Source organism: Phyllostomus hastatus, unplaced genomic scaffold (assembly GCF_019186645.2).
Source record: "Phyllostomus hastatus isolate PE091 unplaced genomic scaffold, TTU_PhHast_1.1 phas_scaffold_21, whole genome shotgun sequence".
NCBI classification, from domain to species: Eukaryota; Metazoa; Chordata; class Mammalia; order Chiroptera; family Phyllostomidae; genus Phyllostomus; species Phyllostomus hastatus.
This window is the reverse complement of record NW_025334017.1, coordinates 32935284-32959859: the sequence shown is the minus strand read 5'-3', so window position 1 is coordinate 32959859 and position 24576 is coordinate 32935284. Positions and strand designations below refer to the sequence as shown.

The following is a 24576-nucleotide window of genomic DNA, read 5'->3' as shown; positions in this document are numbered from 1 at the left end:
GAATACATTATGTAATGATGCTCATAAAAATAGGGAGAGTTTGTGAGAAATGTAATGGGAAACCACGTGGCCGCACGTGGCTTTCGACTCCTTCAGACCCAACTCTTCAGGCGCTAGGTCTGTGAGCCAGGTGAGTGCTTTACCGGTGCTAAATCTTAGTTGCTTCATCTGTGACACTTGGGTAATAAAAGTATGTTACTCAAAGAATTGTCAATAAGAAGGAGAATCAAATGAAATAATGCACTCCTGGCATAGTGCCTAAATCATGGTAAGAGTGACAATATTTTTGTTATTAACTAAGAATGCAGGTTATAATATACATCAACGTGCAAGATTGTGAGCCTAAAAAAGGTCTAGTTCTGACTTTGGATTTCTTTCAACATTTAATTAGATTTTGAGGGACTGTTGGTGAAACAGCTGAATCTAGAAGTGTGTGTGTGTGTGTGTGTGTGTGTGTGTGTTTCCTCTTAGTCTGTTATGATAAGTGTCCACAAAAAGATTGATGGTAAACGAAATTACTGATTGGGGTGCAGGTGGTGAAAATCTTTTCAAAGGTATGTGTGGTTGTGTGTGTGTGTGTTTACACAGATTCTTAAGTTTGTATTGCATTCCATTGCAAAGCCTGATGAAATTACCTGTACACAGTATCTAGTGAACAAGCTAATTTCCAGCCTCATTCCACAGCCCCACGTGAATGAATCAAATTGCCATTCTTCTCTGCTAAGGGGATGAATGAAGTAGGAACTGTCGGGGCTCCTGGGTAACCTGGGTGTGTGGTAACCTTCTCAGACCTGGACCTCGTCATCGTGCCTAGCTTTCTGTTTAGAATTAACTTAACATTAATCTTCTGTTTCAGATTTACTTCAGCTTCTCTCTAACCTATTTTTATTTTTAAATTTAGTTTTAATCTTTTGTTTTAATCTTTGGGGGTGGGGGCACAATAACAATAAAACAAAATCCAAGAGCCCATAAAACTAGACTGTGGGATTTGCAAGGGTGAGATGGGGAAGCCACTCTCTGTTCACGTTATTTCTCTTTTGCATCGCCCAGAAATATGAGCCAGACTGATGCTAAGCTACTGCAAAAGATTGCAGTTGCAGGCTCGGTCCCCACTAGACAATGTGTTTCCTGGTGGTGACCTGGGCATTGGTTTTTCTGCCCTCTGTTATGGGTACAGATGAATCTGGAGGTGGAGACTGAGTGGAGTGGGGAGGAAGGGAATTTATTAATAACGGAGGGGAGCCCACTCTCTAGGTTCTGCAGGCATTTGGGAACTACTGATTATAACTATGTGAACTGTAGGCCCTTCAGTGCTATCATAGGTCATTCTCCAACCTCTTTCCACATGCCCTCTTTTGTTAAACTCTTTGCCATATTTTGGTTCCTGACAATGTTAATCAAATAGAATTCAAGTTATAACAGAATAAGACAAATTTAGTATCCAAGATGGTAGTGTTTTAATTGATTAACTGGAGAAACAGTAACTAAAAAAAATAAGGCTTCTTTATGCAATGAACTCGGTACAACATTGGGCATGTACCCATACATATGTACCCATACATAAACATGTACCCATACATGTTTCTGCATGTGTAATTTGGACTTCTGAGATCATTTTGTACCTAGATGTTGATCCCCTGCCTTTTTTCACTCATGGGTCTATCACAGCTGTAATCCTCTGCTACTATACATTCCTTTAAAATACTGATTTTAAATCTTTTATGATAATGGATCCTGATCTTTTAATGTTGATAAACATGTTGGGGGGGAAACAGATGCTTTAAAGTGGTCCGTTTCAGATCAAAACATCTTCATTTTCTTGCCAAGGTAATGAAGAAATGCTGTTTCCCTTAACAATATTACATATGCTTTAAAATCAGTAATTTTCTCCCTTAAGCATTTCTTTGTAGAACAGCATCTCCAGCTGTGTTCAGTGGAACATTAGTTTGGTGGGTAAGTGAAATTATGTGACGTAAAAGCAGGATGACACTGGGAAATCCAATACAATTCAAACAGACTCCCCACTCTATACAGCCTAGGACTTTTCAGAGCTCTAGTCGCTGACATATATTGCAGATGCCTGAAAAGAGGATGCAGACTGTCCAGTGTCTACTGGACTTAATGTGACTGTAGAATTGCCTTCCAGTTCGTTTTTTGAAGCTAATATCATGGGAAGCATGTAGAGAAGATACTTGAATTTCTTGTGACCTGTGCTAAAACAGTTACATAGTAAAATCTGCAATAGAGCCTAGCTGGACGTCCTGAAATAATGGTTTATGCAGAAAAAGCACTTAAGGCTAAAGATTTCTAAGCCTATTACCTACCCAACTTATTAAGGGGATTCTCCACGTACTTTCTTTTTTTAAAAATATGTCTATAAAACTTTTCTCATCCTAAGAATCAGGAAAAAGTGTATTAATTTATTCTACTCTCAGAACCTGCTTTCCAGTTTTAAAATGTTTTCCATTGAAAAAAAAATGATCAATTTTCTTTGGAAATTTCAATGTACTTAACACAGGAAAAAAATGGTTCCAACTTGTGTGTGTATAATTTGATTTTATCAGCAGGGAAAATGATGCTAAGTTGGTTACATTAAGCATTTAGCACTAACTAGGGTGATATCCAAACCAGATTTCATGTCATTAGTGTGTATTCATTACACAGTGTGGAAGATATCCATCAGTACTGTTTATTAATTTAAATGGACTTTTAAAAATACATAGAGAACAGAGATCCCTGGTCTCCTGGAACTTACATGGCAACATTTTAGCTAATTTCTTGCCATTCATTACCCGTGTGCATTTGCTGATTCCTTATGCAACTTGTGCCTCACCTGTTGGACCCTCCGGTGGCTCTTTGGACTGTTGCGGCTTAGATGGGTGTGGCCTTTTCAGCTGCTGCTTAGGGAGGAGCACAGTGGTGCGTGAGTTGCTCATTGCTTTCGTGAGCAAAAACCATTGCAAATGATGACACAGACTTTCTTTCCTTCACTGTAGTTATTTAACATACATATGTATATATATCTAACACACATATATGTTACACATAATGCTATATATTATGTTAAATATCACATTGTTAAATATTATTTTTAACATGTACATATGTGTGTTTAAAAATATATATGTATTATCAGTATAAGCACTTAATATGCCCTCACAACATTGTTTTAATCTTGTGTTTAGTTGCACTCTGAAAAAAAATGAACACACAGAAAATCAGTATATTAAAATTAAACCACCTTTTAATATACAAAGATATTTTTCAGCAAAGGCTGGAAAGTCAGAGATGTCCCCACATAGCACTGCACTTACTTTTTTATTATCAATGGAAATTGAGTTTACATATAAATACAATGTCGATCACATCATAACCATCAGTATAGTCAACACATTTATACTTTTTCATGACCTATTTTTTTTAACTGAAGTTTTATGTTTGGCTCTTGGCCCACGCAGCAGTTGACACATTCTTCACAGAGAAGGAAGGATGGGGTGGAGCCTGGCCGGCGTGCACACGCAGCGTCGATGTGGCCTGTTTGAATCAACAGTTGTCATTTTAGATCATTTTAATTGATAGTTTTTGAGAGAGAAGCAAAAGGAAAAATGACACGTGAGTGGGGAAACGAATGGTAACATTTTTTAATGTGCTTAGTGGCATTGTAATCTTATTCAAATTGGAGCTTTTAGTACATTTGCCTCTCACCTGTTGTGAGAGGGAAAAGAATGCCTCTTTCCTTTGATAATCCGTGAAGTGCGCTGGTCTTATTTTAGTTATCCCCTTTAGTGAAATTGGCACATGCTTCGTTTTTTTCCAGATATGTCCAGTTAGACTTCTATCATAAAATCGTTCAAGGCCAAAGAAAAGTTTTGCAGTTTTCCTATACAGGTAAAATTGTTAAGGAAATTCTTCCTCTAAGATTGTATGGATATATGGAGACTGATTTTGACAAATATGACGTGATTACCAGACTGTCTCCTTTTACCTAGACTAGTACACTTGAAATGAGATATTTGAAATACAGAGAGCATAGCATGATAAAACAAGAGCCTAGTAAACTGTGTTTGGGCCAGCATCAGAACTCTTTGAAATGGGATATCTAAATAGTGTGCATTTTATCTCAGGGAGGCTCGAGTTAGTTCTAGTGTCCAGATGACTATTAATGGGCTTTGTGCTCTGGAGCATATGTTAATAGAAGGGATCATTTTGGATTAATTTGATGTGAATTAATAAGAGATTTATTTGATGGGAGTTGTTTGAAGGTGATGACATTTTAATCTCAACAGGATTTAAGATGTCCAAAAATTCCTTTAGAGATTCAGGAACAATCAATTCAGAGGGCAAATGCAATAGACGTGGATAGCAGAGAACAGGATCAGACATTGGGTTTATGAAGTTTGAAGCCGTTTACAAGAAAAGCCATCTACCGTTGAAGCATTGCCCTAGAATCTGAAGAAATGGAAAACATTTAAACTCCCTCAGCAATTCTTGAGTTTGTGAATTGGATAAACAATGTTCTCTTGCATTTTATAGTTCACTTAAGCAATCTGATTTTGATCTGTATATATGGAGTAGACAGCATTCAAATCTTTTTTTTTCCTAAACCAATGAGCAAACACATATGTTCTTGAAAAACTGAACTTTATATGTTGTTCATATGGAAGCTATCTAGCTTGGTATAGGCCCCGTAGCTGACCTTCCTTTTATTTTGCTATCACTTGTTTAATTCTTTAAATTCTTTGTGGAAGACTTTTGATCAAAAGAAACAATTTGCTCTTCTTTTTTTCTTTTAATTTTTTTTAAATAAAAGCTTCATGAAATGTGTAACTAATAACTCAGTGCTCCTCGACGGCTGAGATAAACAGGCATGGAAAAAAACATATATTAAAGAGGAGACTACCCTGTCTCTCCTTTGTGTGTTAAGCTTTGATTCCAAACAGTTGATAGTTTTATTATATGGAAAAACAATAAGAAAATGTCATGTGCTATTATATACTATGATGATAAGAATGGCTACTTACAACAAAAATCATGCTCTGCAGAATTTGAGACTGAGGTTACATTACATCATCTTGCTCCTCTCACTTTTTAGTCTCGTTCAGGATATATGTGTTTGAACTGATATTTTGAAACATAGTCAGAAGTTTTATCTCCTTTGAGAAAGGGGTTCCTTATAACCTCTTCCTTGCTTTTTAAAAATATCCTTCTCTCTTAAAGTAATCATGAATAATAAAATTATAGTCATGTTGCTCGATGTGTTTGGCACATAACTGATGCTGGATATACATTTATTTGAATGAATGAATGAATGAATGAATGTTGGAGGAAATAAATAACAGAGAGAATGGCAGATATCAGTGGGATTTCTGACGTCTTTTGTTGTTGATGGTTTAATATTTAAAGTCTATCAAGAATACTGGATATAGGTTTTCAAGATAAAATGTGAGAAAGATTTTCTAACACTCCTTAGCCATTAATCAGAATCATTATTGAATCTTGGAGGCAGGGTGCAGCGTAGCAATAATTTACCGTAATTCCCTCATTATAGGGCTTAAAAACAGAGGCTCAGCTGAGTGAAGAGGTGCAGTCACATCAGCAGGTGATGTGAATCAGGTTCAGAAACGGGACCCATAACTGCTGGACCGTTTTTTTGCTCCTTAAATTTTGATTTTGTACTTTGTTTAGGGCCAAGATGCCACTAAGAACATAGCTCTTACCTTCAGTGAGTTCTCCTTTAATGGAAATAAATACTAATAATCTCAGCTTTCTTTTTAAGTTACCAGGACAGTTTATTTCTTTGGCTGAGTAATTCACTTGATTATCTATTGCACGATTTTTTGGAGCAAGTGTATTTCACAAATGTATGTGTGTATATGTATGTATATGAAATAAAAGTAAGTTCATTAATGCTTAATTAATAATATCATCATAATATTGGGAAACCCAGATTCCTTCTCTGTGAAGGTGCCATTTTGAGAACATTAGTCACAGTCTTCTACAGAAAGAGGATTTTTTTATATATTTAAACATTTTAATCAGTACAATAAAGTCGTCACCAGAATTATATTTTAAGCTCTAATGCTGATTATTTCCACTATATAAACCTGTCTAAATGATGCTATAACATAGGACCCAGAAATAGTACTGGACCATGTTTTATTTTAAATCATAAACTATTTTCTTAAAATGCAAAGAAGGGGGAGGGTCGTCAAAGACCCATGGACCCATGGACCCATGGTAGGATTGATGGGGGAGGGGGAGGTGGGGGTGGCTGGGGCTGGGGAGAGTGATGCGGGGAAAATGGAGACAACTGTACTTGAACATCAATAAAAAAAAGAAAGAAAAAGAAATGTAAGAGATATCAGCAGAGTTAAAAATGCAAAGAAAGATTTTAGATTTAAGTGTTCATTTAGAAGGAAATAATTAAAAGTAGGGATTTAGATTTTTGCAAGTGGAATGTGTTACATATCAGTAATGAAAATCGACACGAATAGAGCATTTTTAGGAAGATAAATGTATTTTTAACCTGCTTAACTATCTTGGCACAGTATGCACTGGGCTTCTGCGTGCCTCTGAAGGAGCATCCGTGTGCCTGTCTGTGTAGATGGATAGTGATATGAATATGAGAATGCTCACTCATATGCGCCCCCACCCCAGCCCCCAGGTGAGATTTTTAGCTCACCGTTAAATAGAGGACTGAACTGAGCAGTTTTGAGCCTTGCAGCTCTCATTTAGATTTTTTAACTCCTCTTTATACAATGCACATTTAGCCCCATTGTCTAAATTTTTTTAATTTTTAAAAATATTTTTTTATTTAATTATTTTTAGAGAGGGGAAGAGAGGAAGAAAGAGAGGGAGGGAAACATCACTGTGTGGTTGCCTCTTGCCTGCTCCCAACCAGGGACCTGGTCTGCAACCCGGGCATGTGCCCTGACTGGGAATCGAACCGGCAACCTTTTGGTTCTCAGGCTAGCGCTCAGTCCACTGAGCCACACCAGCCAGGGCCCACTGTTTAAATGGTTATGGTGGACCTACTCTAACTGGCATTTTGAACTTTTTTTAACGGTCACTATAGTAGAATAAAAACATTTAAAATGGACTTGCCAAAATTGATAACCAAGTCTTAGTGATGTGAGCAAATATATATATATATATATATATATATATATATTTGCTTATATAAATTTATATATTCATATTTATGGTACATCTGATTATATTAGGGCCATTAATACAATAGCTCCCTTGATAATTTTATTCAGATAATAAAAAATGATGCTATAATGGTGGTTTCAAGCTGGTTTAGTCATGACTTTATAATTATATTTTAGAGAGGGGAATAGAGGACTACTATGAATAGCTAGAAAGCTACCACATGTCATACATGGTGTTTAATGTTTCTGTGAGTCTTGGTAAGGCTTACAGAATCCCTGATGGCACTGAACTAGTTCTTTTCCCAGCCACATGGTGTATAGGCTGGGACTGAGATTCTGCAAGGGACTGGCTGAGGATACTGCTTGTCTTCAGCTACGACTGTGCAGTCTCAGCATGTACACTTTGTATCTTTTCTAGAAGCATGTCCCCTCCAGGTTTACTAATTAAGACCTTTTATTTCTCCCCTAAGGTAGGTAAGTATTATGATGCTTAGGGTTCACAGGGTTTTAGAAGTTCAGTAATTTCACCAGCATCACAGGCTGTTGTGAAAACGACTTCCATTTTCTTTTATACCGTGTTCCTCCTTCTCCTGCTGCTGCATTAAAACCCAGGGGCTGGAGAAGACCTTGCTCAAGGTTTGCTCATGCTTTTTATCAGATGTCTTTGAAGCAAGCCTGTTGTGATGGCGGCGTAGAATGTGTTTTAGGTGTGATACATTGAAGTGTGTTTACATCATTTAGGAAGGAAAATATTTTTTTTTGTTTTGTTTTGCAGATGTACAGATCAGCTTTCAAAATGTCTTCTGTGTCTTCTGAGCATCTTCTAAGACAATTGCATTAGCCTCCTGCTAGTTGACTAATAGGATTAATACTTGTAAAAAGCGTTCTAAAGCCACATGCCTTATGAAGTCAATGCTGGGTATGATTTTACAAGTATGTGATCTCTTTTTTCAAGCGAAAACGTTAACTGGAAAAGTTCTTGGCACACAGTAAAACATCTTGCAATCTGTTATTTGTCTTAAAGATAATGACTCGAGGGTGGCTCAGTCTTACGGTATCTAACTTATGATTTGTTAGGGGAGTTTCTTCCACTTAGAAGTATTGCAAATGTGATTATATTTACATAATATGTCATTCTGAAAAATTATGGTGATATAATTCCAGTAAAAAATTATTTTTTTTCTATAACTACTTCAAAGTGTAGTCAACTAAATTAACCACAATATATTTTTTTAAACGCAACTAAAAAGAACAGACCCCTTCCCCCCCACAACAAAAAATAAAACCCAAACGACCTTTCTGATACTTCTTTGAAGTTTTAGCCGTTTAACATTCTTTGCGATATATATTATTAAGAGCTCCATTCAACATAAGGAATCAGTGAGTCATGTGCACTCTAAAGGTCTGTTCTGGGGTAGATGAAGGATCTGAAATTTGAAAGGACGATAATTTAATTAAGTCATATTTTCCCTCATTCACTATAGATGCTGGTTGAGGAGTGTTTAAACTATGACCCTTACTTTTCTTCATAACAATAAATGAGCAAAATCCATTTTTGTTGTTCTGAACAATAAGTCAATTTTTTAAAAATTCTATTATATCTATTCATTTGTAAGTATTTTGCCTTTGTTCCCTTGCTATGTAAAATATTGCTGCTTTTTCTAATGACCTTGACATTAATAAATGGGCATAAACCAGTTTTTCTTAATCTGTTGGAAGGAGAAGCTTAATGAATTAGAATACTTCATTCTCATTTCTTTGTGAATCATACCTTTCGTTTCGATTTTTATCTTTTTCGTGTAACTTGATTTATTTCATTTTGGGCCACCTTTGCTAGATTTTGTTTACATTAAGGAGAATACATTAAACTTTAAATGATGTGGTGTGTCATTTGCCCACGGAAGGATTAGATTGCAGCATTACTAAGGACATTGTGTGCAGTGGAAAAACCAAACAGGAAGCTCTGGAGGGGAAGGCGGGCGGTACTCCTCCTGGTTTCAGATGCAGGGACGGCTGGTCCTCGGTACACGAGAATGTTGTCTCGTGCGAGCCTGGTTAAAACGATATATATTTTCTTGCCAAACTTTGTATTTTCTATGATAATTAATGGCTTAAGCTTCCCTTTGATTTCTTTTTGTGTCCTTTCCGTTTTAGTTCTGCTTTTGTTGACCACCAGCACAGTCTCCCCCCAGTCTTCCATGTGTTGGTACAAGTTCCCATCTTCTGCCACAAGAATAGATATCTCCTGAAATGTCAGCATCAAGAAATAAGACACTGCAACGCAAACATTCAAAAGTAAATTAGTTATCCAGTGTCCCAGCTCAGGGACTAACCATAGTGCGACACCCAGGCAGAGACCACAGGCCCTCCCCTCCCCCACCCCTCAGAGGCCAGGCAGGTTTGCACTGTCTCCGGATCTTCCCACCAAACCAAACCAGGGTCCTTTATCTATCACTGTTTTGTTGTTGTGGCTGCTGCTGTCCCAGGAAGGAGATTCTATGTCTATTGGATGAGTCACACTATTTGTGCATAAGAGGAGCAATGTACGAAGTCACATAGTTTGTACATTATTCAATAGGTGAATTTTTACCTTACCAACCACTTCTTGTACATTCTCTGGGGTCAGTGACTCATAGGATAAACATTTTGCTTGACCAGCTTTACAGAAGCGAAGGCACACCCATACATCCCAAGCTAGCATGGTTGTTCAGCACTTGTGAGAAATTATAGATGAAAACGACTGGAGACATGTTATTAATTTGGGTTTTCTCAGGACATTTTGGATAATCACGGTGTAACTAACTCTGTTAAATCTGTCCTGTGGCAGAGTCAGCTAGCAAAGAAGGCTTGTCTCATTAGTCTGTCACAGGTGGGTTTTTCCAAGAGACGTTTGGGGTGACAGCCACACACAGCACTCACTGTTTTTCAGCAGGCGGATGAAGGAACACAGGCCTGGAACCTCAGGTCTCAACCAGCCTTTGTTGCTGCCCTCTTATTGACACAACACAAATTGTTCCTTATCTCCTTGCTACCCTTAGAGTTCTGATTCATTGGACCCCGGCAGAGGAATTTGTCACAGGGTTCTTATTTTGACCCTGCTCACGGATGCCACTAACTTGAAAGGCACCGCTGAGCTAGCTAGCATGTGAGTGTGAACCATAGGAGATTCTAATATTTTACCATTTTGAGCTATGAAGTGACAATGTCTTCTGGTTAATTTAAAATGTTACGTTAGTCAGCTTCCAGTGTGCTCCTGGCGGTGGAACTGGTGCCGTTTCCGTAAGGCTGTGAGTGGAAACCTGGGACTGAGGGCGGTTCCCCATCGTGCTGGAGAGAGTTCTAGTAAGACTCAGCCTGGCCGCCATGGGGCACGCCTGGTCCTCCTGCTACCTTCAGACACACTCCTGGATGGCGCTTAACTGCATTCCCTTCTGATGTCCTCGCACCTGACTTTCTGTGTGTAATTGGGCAGGTCAGCTTTGCAGGAGATTATGCTGCGTTGGTGGCAGAATCTTACGTTCTCATAAGCCCTTTTGTGGCTGCCTGAGAAAGCAAAAGATGTGTATTTCTATTAAACATTTATAGTCAAAATCCTAAAAAAAAAAAAAGAAATTTAACAGTAGAGCAGAGAGGAAACATTTGTTTTCCTCCATTCCTTGAAGTAATGGGGCAGTTTTCACTTTGTAGCATGCTATTTCTATTTTTTGACTGTGTTGATATTTTGGTAGAAACTATATTTATATCTCAGTTGCACAGTGTATAACAATATTGAGTTCCAATTTATGTTGTTTATATACACATACATATCTTATAAATAAACATGTAATATATATTTCATAAACAAACATGTATATATAGTCTATAAATATAATATGTATATATAGTCTATAAACATAATATGTATACACAGTCTACATAATACATAGCATGTATAAATATGTAAGCATATGTGTATATATATCACTATAAGAAATTGAGCAAAAATTTGTAATTGGCAGGCAAGAATAACTAATAGGGAGGATAAAGCTAGCAATAACAATTAATCCTTTAGTATTCATAAGACCATTTTAAAATAAGTGGGCCATTCTGTGTTCAAAATATTCTAAATGTAAATTGGTGGCTTTAGTCCCAATTTTTTTGCTGTTTTTAAAACTGACGTTGTTCCCCAGAGGAAGTTTTTTATTTTGCACCTTAAAAAGTCTTGACTAGAATACTTAAAGTGTCCTAGACTAGATTACATGTCTGTATCCTTTAAATAACCCTGTGTCTTCCTCTTCCTTATACTTTTACAGATATGGTCCGGAAAAAGAACCCCCCTCTGAGAAACGTTGCTAGTGAAGGCGAGGGCCAGACCCTGGAGCCTGTAGGTCCAGAAAGCAAGGTATCTGGAAAGAGCAAGGAATTTTCTGCAGATCAGATGTCAGAAAACACGGATCAGAGTGATGCTGCAGAACTAAACAACAAGGAGGAACAGAACTTGCATGTCCAGGATCCATCTTCCAGCAGTAAGAAGGACTTAAAGAGCGCAGTCCTGAGTGAGAAGCCTGGCTTCAATTATGAGAGCCCCAGTAAGGGAGGCAACCTTCCCTCCTACCCACATGATGAGGTGACAGATAGAAATATGTTGGCTTTCTCATCTCCAGCTGCTGGGGGAGTCTGTGAGCCCTTGAAGTCTCCTCAAAGAGCAGAGGCAGATGACCCTCAAGATATGGCCTGCACCCCATCAGGGGACTCACTGGAGACAAAGGAAGATCATAAGATGTCACCAAAGGCTACCGAGGAAACAGGGCAAGCGCAGAGTGGTCAAGCCAATTGTCAAGGCTCGAGCCCAGTTTCAGTGGCCTCAAAAAACCCACAAGTGCCTTCAGATGGGGGTGTAAGACTGAATAAATCCAAAACCGACTTACTGGTAAATGACAACCCAGACCCGGCACCTCTGTCACCAGAGCTTCAGGACTTCAAATGCAATATCTGTGGATACGGTTACTATGGCAATGACCCCACAGATCTGATTAAGCACTTCCGCAAGTATCACTTAGGACTGCATAACCGCACCAGGCAGGATGCTGAGTTGGACAGCAAAATCTTAGCCCTTCATAACATGGTGCAGTTCAGCCATTCCAAAGACTTCCAGAAGGTCAACCGCTCCGTGCTTTCTGGTGTACTGCAGGACATCAATTCTTCAAGGCCTGTTTTACTAAATGGGACCTATGATGTACAGGTTTGTGCTCTGTATTGTGGTCTCTCTGTACACAAAAAGCTGTTAGTAATGAAATGTGAGCTTTTACATGCATGTTAAAATCGAGCTCCCAGTACCAAAGGGGTAGCTTGCTAGACCCAGCAGAAAAGATGAACACACTTCATTAGCTGCTTCATGCAAATGTGTATCCAGCACTGTCTTTAGACTCTCATCATGGAAATTAATCCCAGTATTTCTGTTACGTTGGGAAAAGCCTCCTCATGGAATTAGCTAGGCTTCAGGTTTCTAGACATACTTCATGGTAGTTTGATTTTTTTTTTTCAGTCTTCCAAAAATGCCACTAATCTGTATGGTTCTTCATGACAGTAATTCTTGCTTTGTTCTAGTTTTAGATTATGAGTCTTTTGCTATAGTCTTTCCTTCTGTGAGGGTCTTTCTTATGACTTGGATTAGGATTTGATCTGATACTCAGCCCAGTGTCAAATTGGACTAGATTTAGGTCATATTCACAGAAGCAGAGATGGATTCCTGAAAAAGCAACATAATTGCAAATGAAAATTTGGAAATAAAATATTACATTGATTAAAAAGAAGTCCAAGGGATTGTAAGTCCTAAGGACACCGGAATGACCTCGGTGCGGTCCAATAAATCATTCCTTTCTGCAGTTTAAGGGAACTAGTAATTTATGGAAGCATTTAGTAGTAATTTAGATTTCTACTTTTATTAAACATGGCGTTCCTCTTTGATTTCCTCTTCTGCCTTTAGATTATGGCATATATGAAATGAAAAAAATTACCATTTCAAATAGAATGAACTTCAGAACTGAGTCTGAAGAAATGTAGTAATTTTATTTTGGCAATTTTAAGCATAGTCAAAAAAGTGGATTAGTTTCTGTGAATAGTGTGTAGATTTTTATTGTGTTATTAGGCCAGGAAGTTTCAAAACATTTGATTTAATATTAACTTTCTTTAGGAGTGAGTAGAAGTATCGAAGAACTAATAAAATCACATCACACTTAATTGACCTCTTAAATTTCTTAAAATATCAGTCATTTTTATCAACTCAGTAGCTACAGTGCATTTGATATAGACCTGTCTGTTGGCCTGGTGCCAACTCAGAAAGACAAGCAAAGGGGTTATAAATAAGAGGTAGTGAACATATTTGTAATCCTCGTAAGAAGAATCAGAAGAGAAATTTCCAAATCCTTATTTTAAAATGTCAGAATGGCAACCTCATCATTTTCAGGGAGACATAAAGAACTCTGAAAGAGCCGATTTCATCTTTGTAAAGCTCCCTTAAAAATTCCACCTTACTTTGCGAATTTCCACAAATAGAATTATTTCTGGGGAGCAGCAAATTAAGTCGACGTAGTTATTATGCATGAAAGCTCCACGCTTTGAACTGCCGTCTCATTAAGATCATTCCTCTGCCTCATGTCAGGTACACTCTGCTGTCAAACTGTGATTGGAAAGCAAATACGTGTTTTAGATAAAAGGGTTAGAAGGGAATAATGTCAGTATGTGAAATGGCGTTTTATAATTAGCAAGTAATGCGATGTTAATACCTGGATTTCCGGCTGGAGTTTCAGGTGGTTCACTCTGGGGACGACTTCTGAGGGAGGCTGAGCCGAGCTGTCAGGAAGCCTCTAAAGCGAAGATTACTAAGGCCTATAGTCTGGAAGAGTTCAGATTTTTAAACATACTTCCATTTCCCCCAAACGGTTATTTGTTAGGTTCTCAGTTATTTATAGAAAAGTTTATGTTTGGGTAGAGCGAGCTGGACACTTTTCCTGGGCAGGGATCTTGGAAATAAAACAGATGTGCGAGCTCTCTGGGTTGGAACTAATAGAAGTGGAAATAAAGCAGCTGATCCTCGACCGGGCTGTCTCCGAAGTCCTCGCAGCAGCACACAGTGAAGAGGACACGAACGTGGCAGCAAAGAGCACAAAGGAAGATAATCTTGCTAAGATGCTGTTTTTCCCGCCAAAGAGAAATAATATGGCTAAACATAGAAAGATAGCAGTCTGTGGGAAAAGTGGGCGATTATTTTGAAAAAAATGGGACTTAGAAACAAGTCTAAAGAGAGTTAACTTTCATCAGTTTAGGGAGAGAACACTGAATATACTTGTAGGCCAAATGCTAATCTCGAATCCTTTGCCCGTGCACCAGATGTTGATGCAAAAACTCGTGTGAAGATAAGTAACTTACTAGTATTTTTATGCTGAAATAAATACTGAACAGCTTCCCTAGATGCATAAACAGAACGAGAGCACATGTGAAGTCCCCCCTTTTCCCCCCCGCATGTCTGTGTGGCTGCAATGCTGCTGGAGACAGGCGTCTTTCCTTGGCACTTGAATTGTGCGGAGGCTAAAAGCTGTGGGAGAGAAAACGCTGACTGTAGAATTTCTTTAATGCAGGTTTGTCAGGAATTTATGGTAAGTTAATGGCATGTGTGTGTTCGGATAAAAAGATGTTGATCAATATGAGTATTACAGACAATAATCATTCCATGCTAGGAACTATTTCTATCTATCTGTAATTTAAGCTACTTGATGTGATAGATGAGCAATTCATTAAACTTTTTTGATTAAATTGGCTTTTTTTTTAACGCTCAGGACAGTTGGTGGTTAGTGATAGATTTATGACATTTCAGGCAAAGAAAAAAGGAACCAGGGCCCAAGCCCAGGACTTAGGGTCTCCGGCTTTGATCTGTGTTTTGGTTTGACATGGAGGGTTTTCAGTAATTCGACTGCAGCGCAGACCTGAGTTACACTGTTGGGAAAAAGAACTAATTTAAACATATTTTAAGATTTTCAGTTCCAAGTTCAGATTCTTCGACATATATTTGGGGGACTAATTGAAGTCCAGTCATACTTGTACTGACACCAGCCACTTCTGCATACATTTTTATTGCAAATAATGAAGTCAAAGAATTACAAGTTTGTGAAAATAGTGTCACATACCAGTGTTGCTTTGTACTGAACTCTAGATAGAGGCCCAGCTGGATAATGGGATTCACTTTAAAGGGCCCCCATAAAACCAGGGTAGTCTTTTCTTAAGCCTGTTGAAATCAAATCCTCTCAGAGCACCTTGAGGTGGGTGCCCGGCCCTGAAATCAGAAGAGATGTGGATTTTTTACCGAGAAAAACGAGAAAAGATATAATGGCTAAGAGACAGAAGGCAAATACATTTACTAGCTTAGAACTCATGGACTTGACCTGGGTGTCAGTGTCTCAATTTCTAAATTTTTCCTGACTATTTTATCAATTATGATGCTTCAGTGTTTAAAAATAATGGATGTGGCATGATTGGGAAGCCCTTCATGTAATTTTTACTACCTGTGTTCAGCCTTTGAGGCTCACACAGGGACTAATAATAGGACAAGAGATTGAGTTCAAAAAGTAATTACAGCTTCTTTCTTTTTAATCTGTTTTATTATGCTTATATTTAAACCATCGCTGAATGGAGAGGCCTGCGTTGTTAAACAGCGAGGGGGCTGTTTCATTAGGGCTTAAAGTGCTGTGCATTAGGGGGGGTGTGTCATCTTTATGGGGGACTCTTAGCCCTGAGCCCAGGTTATAAAAGCTGGAGTCCTGTCAAGTTGTGCTTCCCACGGGAAAGTGTTTTTGTTACCCCAAGTTTATAAATGCTTACGATGTGGATGTTGCCTTTTCATACGACTGAACCCTTTCTGTTATTCTGCCTTATTCGGGACTGCAAAGAGGTAGCTGTCAGATTCCAGCTATTACATTCATTTTGGCCCTTAATGAAATACTTAAGGTTCACAGAGGAACGTCACGACTGACTGACTGGTGACTGTCCTGTGTCTGATCTAGGGGCCCTCACTGCGTCTTTGTTCTGCAAATATTTTTGTCAGAGTTGCACACTATGCCGTGTTAGAAGCAGGAAGAACAGATTCTAGAGATAGGAAGTCATCCTTTGTATTTGTATTTTTAACATACTTAACTCTGAGCTTTATGGGTCTTTCACATGTGCCAGTGTGTTCATTGGAACAGGGGGATCACAGTTTGGTCTGGGGGAAAAAAATCAGAGAACATTAATCTCATTTTGGTCTATTTTGACTTTTCTTGAATTTTATTTCCAAATATTTATTTTTTGCCATGCAGTCTCCTTTGATCTGGAGTAGAAGGGAAGTTGTAGATCTTAGCAGGTTCTGCTTCTTTGTTTTTCTCAGTCGAGGACAATTGAACTTCAGAACAACTGGTGAATGAGGCTTTAATCACTTCGGACTGCCTATCGAGTACCAAATGTTTGGCGTATGACCCATACTCATATTCAGGACTGTGTCTCTTTAACAAGTAATAAAGTGTGCAAAATAAACCACATGCTCACCCTAATGCTATAAAACAAAGCAAAGTCCTGGCATTTACTGGATTACTATCGTGGAGATGGCCGACTGGATAATGCAGCCACCCAGGTGGAGCAGGGTACTTAGGCCATCTTCACCTGTCCTTTTACCTGTGTGATGGTGAAATCTCTACTTGCCTTTTATACTGTGGGGTCGCTAGGATGCATGTCAGTTGCTTTTTCATCTTTGGTTTATTTGCTATCATTGAAAGAACATGTATCACTTTCTTAAATGTAGTATTTCTCTCTAGGCAGAATGTTTAGAAGAAGAAATTGTTATCAGTGCATCCAATCAAATTTAATGTTATTTAACTCTTAAAGATTTTATTCTCTAGTGGCCTGTTCTGCTAACCATATCAAATCAACAGATTATTCAGTGCTGTGTGTTTTTTGGGTCATTGTAATTGCAATGCAGCTAGCTGATGGATACACAGAAACATTAAGTAGAGTGTTAAGCCCAGAAAAGTTTGGAGAAAAAGCGTAATTCCCTCTCATTTTGCAATTTTCTTCAGAGCGTCTATTTCTGAGAATGATTAGACCATAAACCTCTTCAATTCTTCATCCTATGATTTTAAAGTTTAAGGTTAAGTGTTACACATTTTCAGAATATCAGACCTTTGTTTAATTTTAATTGGAAGTCAAATGTAAAATTAATTTTTGTATTATTTTCATTTGATCTATACTTCTTTCATCTACTAGCTTACATAATCAAAATTGCACATATCTTCAGCTTTTTTTTCTTTAATTTTGGATTCACTTCCAATAATCTCCATCATTTATTAAAGGTTTCATATGGGCATATGTAGCTCTGAGCTCTTCACATGTATTAATAAGTCATCTTCATAAAAAAAACTCTTGAAATTGATACTGCCATTATGTCCATTTTAAAAAAACAAGGAATGGGCATAGAGGAATTAAAATGACCTGCCCAAGATCCCAGAGTTGCAGAAGTGGGGTAGATAGGATATAAACCAGGGTAGATAGGCTATAGAACCCTGTCTGTACTACTGATATATTGACTCCCAATTGCATGGAAGGGAGGAGATACAAGCTTATATATACACCAGGGCTGTGATGTACACACTGTGTGAATCACATTGAATTTGGGGACATAAGCGATGTACTGTAATGCTGCCTTTTTGAACTTGCTAGGCTTATAATTGAAATCTTTGAAAAGAAAATTAATGTTCCTGATTTGCCTTTTTTAAATTATCATGATTCATCGTCATTGCTACTTTTGCTCCAGAAGCTAGTTTTGATTAGAGTAAGGGCCAAATGTTGATCCAATCAGTCAAGGGCAGTGTGATGTCTTATCCCCCGATTCAGGTGTATGTATTTGATTTAGTTTATATTTCCCTCCTTTGGAGGACTTTGAGGAATTTATGATTTAATAGGTGGTTTTAGAGTTATATTCTTCTCTTTCAGTTACTAGACACAGTCTTGGTTGGATTTTCTGTCAAGATTAAATGATAAGCAGATGCACCCAGCTCCAAGGCTGCTGTTCTCTAAGATGGTGTAATTAAAATTTAACTTTCACTTATGAGTGAGTTACAGGAATGGGTGTGGAGGCTGCAAAAAAATCTGAGTACTTTAGCATGTCTAACTGGAGTGTATCGCATACCCTAACCTTGCTTGGAGCTGTGGGATTTCTCTGGATGCTGAGTATAAGGAAGTGTGGATTACGGAGAATTCAGAGAGAGTTTGCTTGCTTAGCTACTATTCTCCTTGAATATTTAGATGACCTGTTAATGTGGAGTCAAAGAACACCTGGATTCTTTCATGAGTCTAGTACATATTTGGAATCTTACAATCAACAATGGTTTGTTCAAAGACCTGTTTTTCCAGCTGATAGGTAGCTGCACCTTGCAATTCCACGGACACCTCAAAGTCAGCATGTGTAAAACTAAAGTTGTTAGTTCCTTCCCTGGAACAATTTTTTTAAACCATTGTTTGTTCTCTTTTTCCATTTTCATGTCAGTCCTGCTGGAAATGTCAGTTACCGTGGATTTCTCTCTGATACGTATCAGCTCTCCCCAAGATATTAATTGGTTTGTCTCAGTCTTCCCTTCTTTATTCTTTTACTGCCACCGCCCTTCAGGTTTACTTAGTAGATTCTTAGTAGTTTTTTTCTTTTTTTTTTGTTCCCTTTTGTTCTCTTCTCAATTCACCCTGCCTGCCTCCTCCTTCTCCCTTTTCCATTCAGTTCTATTTCTCCCTCCTTTTTTTTTTTTAGATTTTTATTTTATTTATTTATTTAGAGAGGGAAGGGAGAGAGAGAGAGAGAGAGAGAGAGAGAGAGACATCAATGTGCGGTTGCTGGGGGTTATGGCCTGCAACCCAGGCATGTACCCTGGCTGGGAATCGAACCTGGGACACTTTGGTTCCCAGCCCGTGCTCCATCCACTGAGCTACGCCAGCCAGGGCTTTCTCCCTCCTTTTATATCTCTTCTTTCTTCCCTCTTTCCTCTTTCCCTCTCTCTCTTGCTTTACTTTTCAAAAATTCTGTTTCTAAATCAATATTCCTACATTTCGTAGGAGATGTGGGTCTAATTTGTATAAAAAACTTATCATTTTAATTAAACCTATGTAATTAAATATAGGCTTTCTGAAAAGACAATCCTTTTCCAAACTCTCCCCCACCCCCCGTCTCCCTGCTCACTTCCTGAGAGCAGCTTCCGTTTCAGCCCTCACTTCTGCTTTACTCATTTCGTTCCCTGCACCTGAAAAGCCATTCCGTGACTCATTTCAAATGCCAACCCATTTGGCCACAGCTGGGTGGACACCTCCTTCCAGAAGCCTTTGCTGACCTGTCCCTGTAGATGAGCTTCCTCTACGCTGTCATGGAACTCGGTACCTCCCTCAGCAGAAGTACACAGTCCACTGTTGGTGTCATCGATTGATTCGGGGGCTTTCTGCACTAAGTCACAGACATCTGGAGTGTTGGACTGTGTCACTTCAGTGTGTAACCCCCGTGCTTGGCATAGTAGAGGTGCAACAAAGCACCCTTTCTGGAGGAAAGATGCTCCACAGTGATTTGACTCTGTTTTCCCCATTAAGACTCTCTTTAGAGCATACCTGCAGTTTTTACTTATCTCCATTACGAGCCGGCTGTGATGGTGAGTCAGTGCATGGACAGTGCACAGCTTTATAATGCACTTGCCCTGTACTTTGTGTTTTGTTTTGCAGTTTTCTACCCAAAAGATTATCTTCCAGATTATTGACTGACTTTAAGATTTATTGGTATTCTATCAGCCCAAATACCAAATAACCATAGGGAATTGGTTCACTATTACGCTGAGTCAAATGAGAAACCAGGTTGGGGCTTGACTGTTTATTACTGTATTCCAGAAAAGCTGATGGCAAAAAGGTGTGTAATTAAGAATAGGCAGTATTTTACCTTTAAACTTTCCCCTTAGACCAATTCAAGTTTTGGTTCCTCCTCCCCCCCCCGCAAAAAAAAAAATTGTTGGCTCTTATAAAACCAAATGAGAAGGGTGTTTATTCCAGTTATTCCAGTGACACAAGGAAAAGGCTGTGATGGCATGAGACTAATGATTGACATCTAATTAGACTTGCCATTGAACTTTTTCACGTCTCCATCCAGGTATATCATTAAGGCATATTATATGCTCCAGTGTTTTTTGAAACCCAGTACCACGCAGAGACCTTCCCTATGTGATGAACACGTTAACTCTGACTAGTTATTTTCCGTCCAGATCGGCCCTTAAGATTTCTTCACATTGATTGTACCTTAGGTATTTGAACAGTGATTTTTTTAACACCATAGCTTTTTATTGTTCAGCTTTTTACTTTTTTTTGACTATCAGCCCATAACCTCAAGCTTGCTTAAATGAGTACCCTCCTAATTGTCTCTGTTGCTATCAATTATGGTACTTGAGAATGAACCACATCTGAGAAAGAGTTTGTGTTTAGTTAAACAACTCTTTTTGTTCCGTTGAACAAAAGTGCATGTGCTAAAGTGTCATTTTAAGAGTTCTGTGGCTTTAAAAAAGTCTTTTCCTGTGACATATTCTTTTAGATATTATTCTTACTGCTTTGTTCCATATTATTAGGAGGAAGGACATAAATTGAGGTTAAATATAAACCATTTATATTTTTAACTTCTACACTGAAACATTTTTGTGGAAAGACATATGTATATGAATTATAAATGAAAGCCACGGAACATACCGCATGGAAGGAATAGTGTTTCAAAGCCTAAGGTTAAAATAGAACAAACACCATCATGTCTTCAATCAGTAAAAAACAATTCAAAATCTGTTCTTTTTCGTGTCTTACCAGGTAGGTATGTTGAGTATTTCTCTATAACTCTAATACACAAACAAATGGCTTTATAGTCATTTGTTTGTGGCTGAAAGGTAGATTTTTGTTCTGTTTTTTGAAGCAGCCCTTATGTGTCAGGTTGAGTCAGTAATAATGGGACCATGAATGACTATGGCTTCCTTTTCCCAGGTAACTCAGGGGCCATAGTGAGAAATTTCTCTGCATGCTCACATTTCCTACAATGAGTTCATCCATTCATGCGGAATGTATTGAGCCCCGCTTGCTTCCAAAGATACAGAAAATACCATTCCTTCTGTCCAGAAAGGAGTATAAACAGAAGTATGAGCTTAGTAACACAGGATACAACTTTCTCATTCACAGCTAAGAATACGAGGAGTGCCAAGCTTATGACTCTTGTTACTGATTGGCCTCACCACTCCCCGCCTGTTCCGTCTTTTCATCCCACTGGCAGGATAAATTCAATTAGTTTATGTTATTCATTAATAATCCTGTTTATGTGCCTAGAGCTGTAGAGTATGCTGTCTACTAGGGGATTCACTAGTCACACGTGGCCATTGAAATTTCAGTTAATTGAAACTAAATTAATAAAAATTTCATAAAACTACTTAAATTTAAAGATCAGTTCCTTAGTTGCATTGGCTCTATTTCAGGTACTCAATAGCCATCTGTGGCTGGTGGCTCCCCTGGACACGGTAAACGGCAGAACATTTCTGCCACCTCGGGAAGTTCTGTTGGACAGCGCGGCCCTGGAGTGTGCAAATCCCTTTCACATTTGTTTCCTCACCTGACCCTCACAATAACCCTGATAGTAATTGGCAAGGCCTACAATGCCAGTTATATCCATGAAGATGAGGATACCGAGGTGCCAGGAGATTCAATAATGTATCTTTCCATAGAATTTAACTTACAGTACTTCCTTTGGGAGCAAACAAATGCAAGTAAAGGTAAATGTACATGAATAAGCACTTTATCTATGATTTTTGACATTGAAATATGAGTAATTTAAAGGTGGAGATACGGCACAGCTTGTTTAGGGTTGTAATCTGATATTTATCACAGACAGAGCACACATTAAACACTCAGTAGTTACTTAGCTACTGACTGTATGAATGAATAGTTGTAGTGTTTGTTCCAAACAGAATTTATAGTTAAACAGAAATTTTAAAATGTGGCTAAGGGACTACTGAATTAATGGGTTATAATTAAAGTTCTGGTTAGCAAAAGAAAGAAGATGGAAACTTACCATCTTTTCTCTGCTTGAGATCCCCTTTTTAGTATAGTCATAGCTAGGGAACGATAAGGTGTTTTTTTTAACTTCTTGCTATGTTTAACCATTGGAAAAGTTTGAGATATTTTTTAAAAGATTTTATTTATTTATTTTTAGAGAGAAGGGAAAGGAGGGAGAAAATGCAGGAGAGAAATATTGACGTATGAGAGAAACATTGATTGGTTGCTGCTCATACATGCCTAACCTGGGACTGAACCCACAACCCTGGTGTGTGCCCTGACCAGGACTTGAACCTGCAATCTTTCCCTTTGAGGAATAATGCCCAACTGACTGAGCCACAGTAGTCAGTGCTGAGATAATTCTTTGTGCAGCCATCATTTCCTGGCAATAACATTCTCTAAACTCTTACAGTGCACATTTATCTAGCATAGCTGTTCTTGATGTGTATTTGTGTTTAACCTAGAAAAGAACTGCTTTTTTTTAAAGATTTTGTTTATTTATATTTTTAGAGAGGGAAGGGTGGGAGAAAGAGAGAGAGAGAGAGGAACATCAATGTGCGGTTGCTGGGGGTCATGGCCTGCAACCCAGGCATGTACCCTGACTGGGAATCGAACCTGTAACACTTTGGTTCGCAGCCCGCGCTCAATCCACTGAGCTATGCCAGCCAGGGCAGAACTGCTTTAAATCAATATTTGTGAATTATGACAATAAAACAAAGATGGTCAACAGTCTTGGTACGGTCTCCTAAAATTGTAAACTATGTGTTATTTTGGAAGGGCATTTGAATGATGTACATCAGTTATATTTCACCATGACCTAAGCGTACAGCTCCTACAGAGAAAGTGTAAAAATTGCCATCAGATAGCATTTGGATCTATTTTTCAAAGAAAAACAGAAATAGAACACTGAATAATTATGTTTTCTAAAGTCAGCTTTATGATGTGAAGTGTGTAATTCTAATACCATATTAGCTTTTAATAATGTAAATAGTAATGTGAATTACTAGTATCTGTGAAGGTAAATCAGTAACCCATAGAAGTGTCAGTACTGTTTTCCTGCCATCAGAAGAGATCCTTTCGTTTTTATTCTTTTTACTCGGTGGTTTGGAAAGAAGAGTCAGTGGTATGAAGGCACTCTTCAGCATAAAATATATAACCATTAAAAACATCCTAAATAATGGAGTTGGCTGATTTTCCCCAGGTGAAAACACGACTTTTAGACATAGATACCACCAATTTAAAAGATTTAATGTACTATATTTTTTGGACCATAAGACACACCTAGGTTTTAGAGGAGGAAAACAGGAAAACATTTTTTAAGTAAAAAATGTGGTTTAAAAAAAAGAAAAAGGAGCATCTTATAGTCCGAAAAATATGGCAGCTATCATAGTAGCTTAGATTATCCTAAACCAAAATGCCTTATTGGCAGGTTTTTTTTTTTTTTAGCTAAATGGCCAAATGGCCTTTTTTTTGTGGGCTTTACATCTGATAGTCATTCTTAGCCTGGATTTTCTGATTCTTAAAGTTTCTGTCTGACAAATACGGCACAGGATGTTGTGATGCTTAGTAATAACTTATATTTCACTTCAAAATCATGTTTGAAATTTCTTAACACCATTTGTGCTCTCTGTTCGTCCTTTGTGTGTGGACGTGGAACATGAGTCTTGAAAATTGCAAAACAAAGACACAGTGATGATGTGTCCTGGTTTTTCAAGAGTCCCTGTTCTCCAAGCAGAAGTGAACAACATTTCATACTCGGAAGCTCAGCAGCTCTGAAGCAATGTGGTAGCTAAAACGAGCAAATTTCATACCTGGATTTCGTACACTCGCTTTCTGGGCTTACGTTACAGGGGAAGGGGATACTTCTGAATTTGCCTCTTTTGCTTCGAATTGAAGCCCAGGGACAAAGTGCCTGAGTTGATGGCATCTCCTTTACATGCTTTGTTTTTTGAAAACAAGGTTTCTCCTCACCCCCAGCGAATTGAGGGGCAGATGGAGGCATTTTGCAGTGTAGTCATAAGCACTCCCTTTTGGTGGAAACTTTAGTTGCTTGAGTCACCGAAGTGCTGGGTTGGGGTGATGAATAGACTGTCTCCTCCTGTGGTCTGGCTCTGACGTCTCTCACACCGCAGCTTGTCAGGTGCCCCCTGGACGGGTGCCCCATTCTTCCCCTTCTGGTTAGATGATGCTCTGCTGTTGACAGACTGAAATCTGTGTGCCTGCCGTGGCGATGCAGACATTCGTCAAAAGCGAAACATCGTCACCCTTCGCTTGAGGGCTGTGGGAGACCTTCATGAATTACTGTCTTGACGGACAGAGGAAA

General features: G+C 38.4%; 1 protein-coding gene across 6 annotated transcripts in view; it reads left to right on the top strand.

The window, feature by feature from the left end:
* TRPS1 (transcriptional repressor GATA binding 1) overlaps positions 1-24576 on the top strand; it is a 553804-nt gene that overhangs the window by 350224 nt on the left and 179004 nt on the right. For 4 of the 6 annotated variants that reach the window (XM_045861057.1, XM_045861058.1, XM_045861056.1 and 1 more), the window contains one exon: positions 11447-12375. In XM_045861057.1, coding sequence (XP_045717013.1) covers positions 11449-12375 — 927 coding nt within the window. In that variant the 5' untranslated portion in view covers positions 11447-11448. Of the gene's footprint in view, positions 1-7929; positions 8088-11446; positions 12376-24576 lie in introns of all 6 variants that reach the window. The other 2 variants (XM_045861053.1, XM_045861052.1) reach the window with 2 other exon arrangements.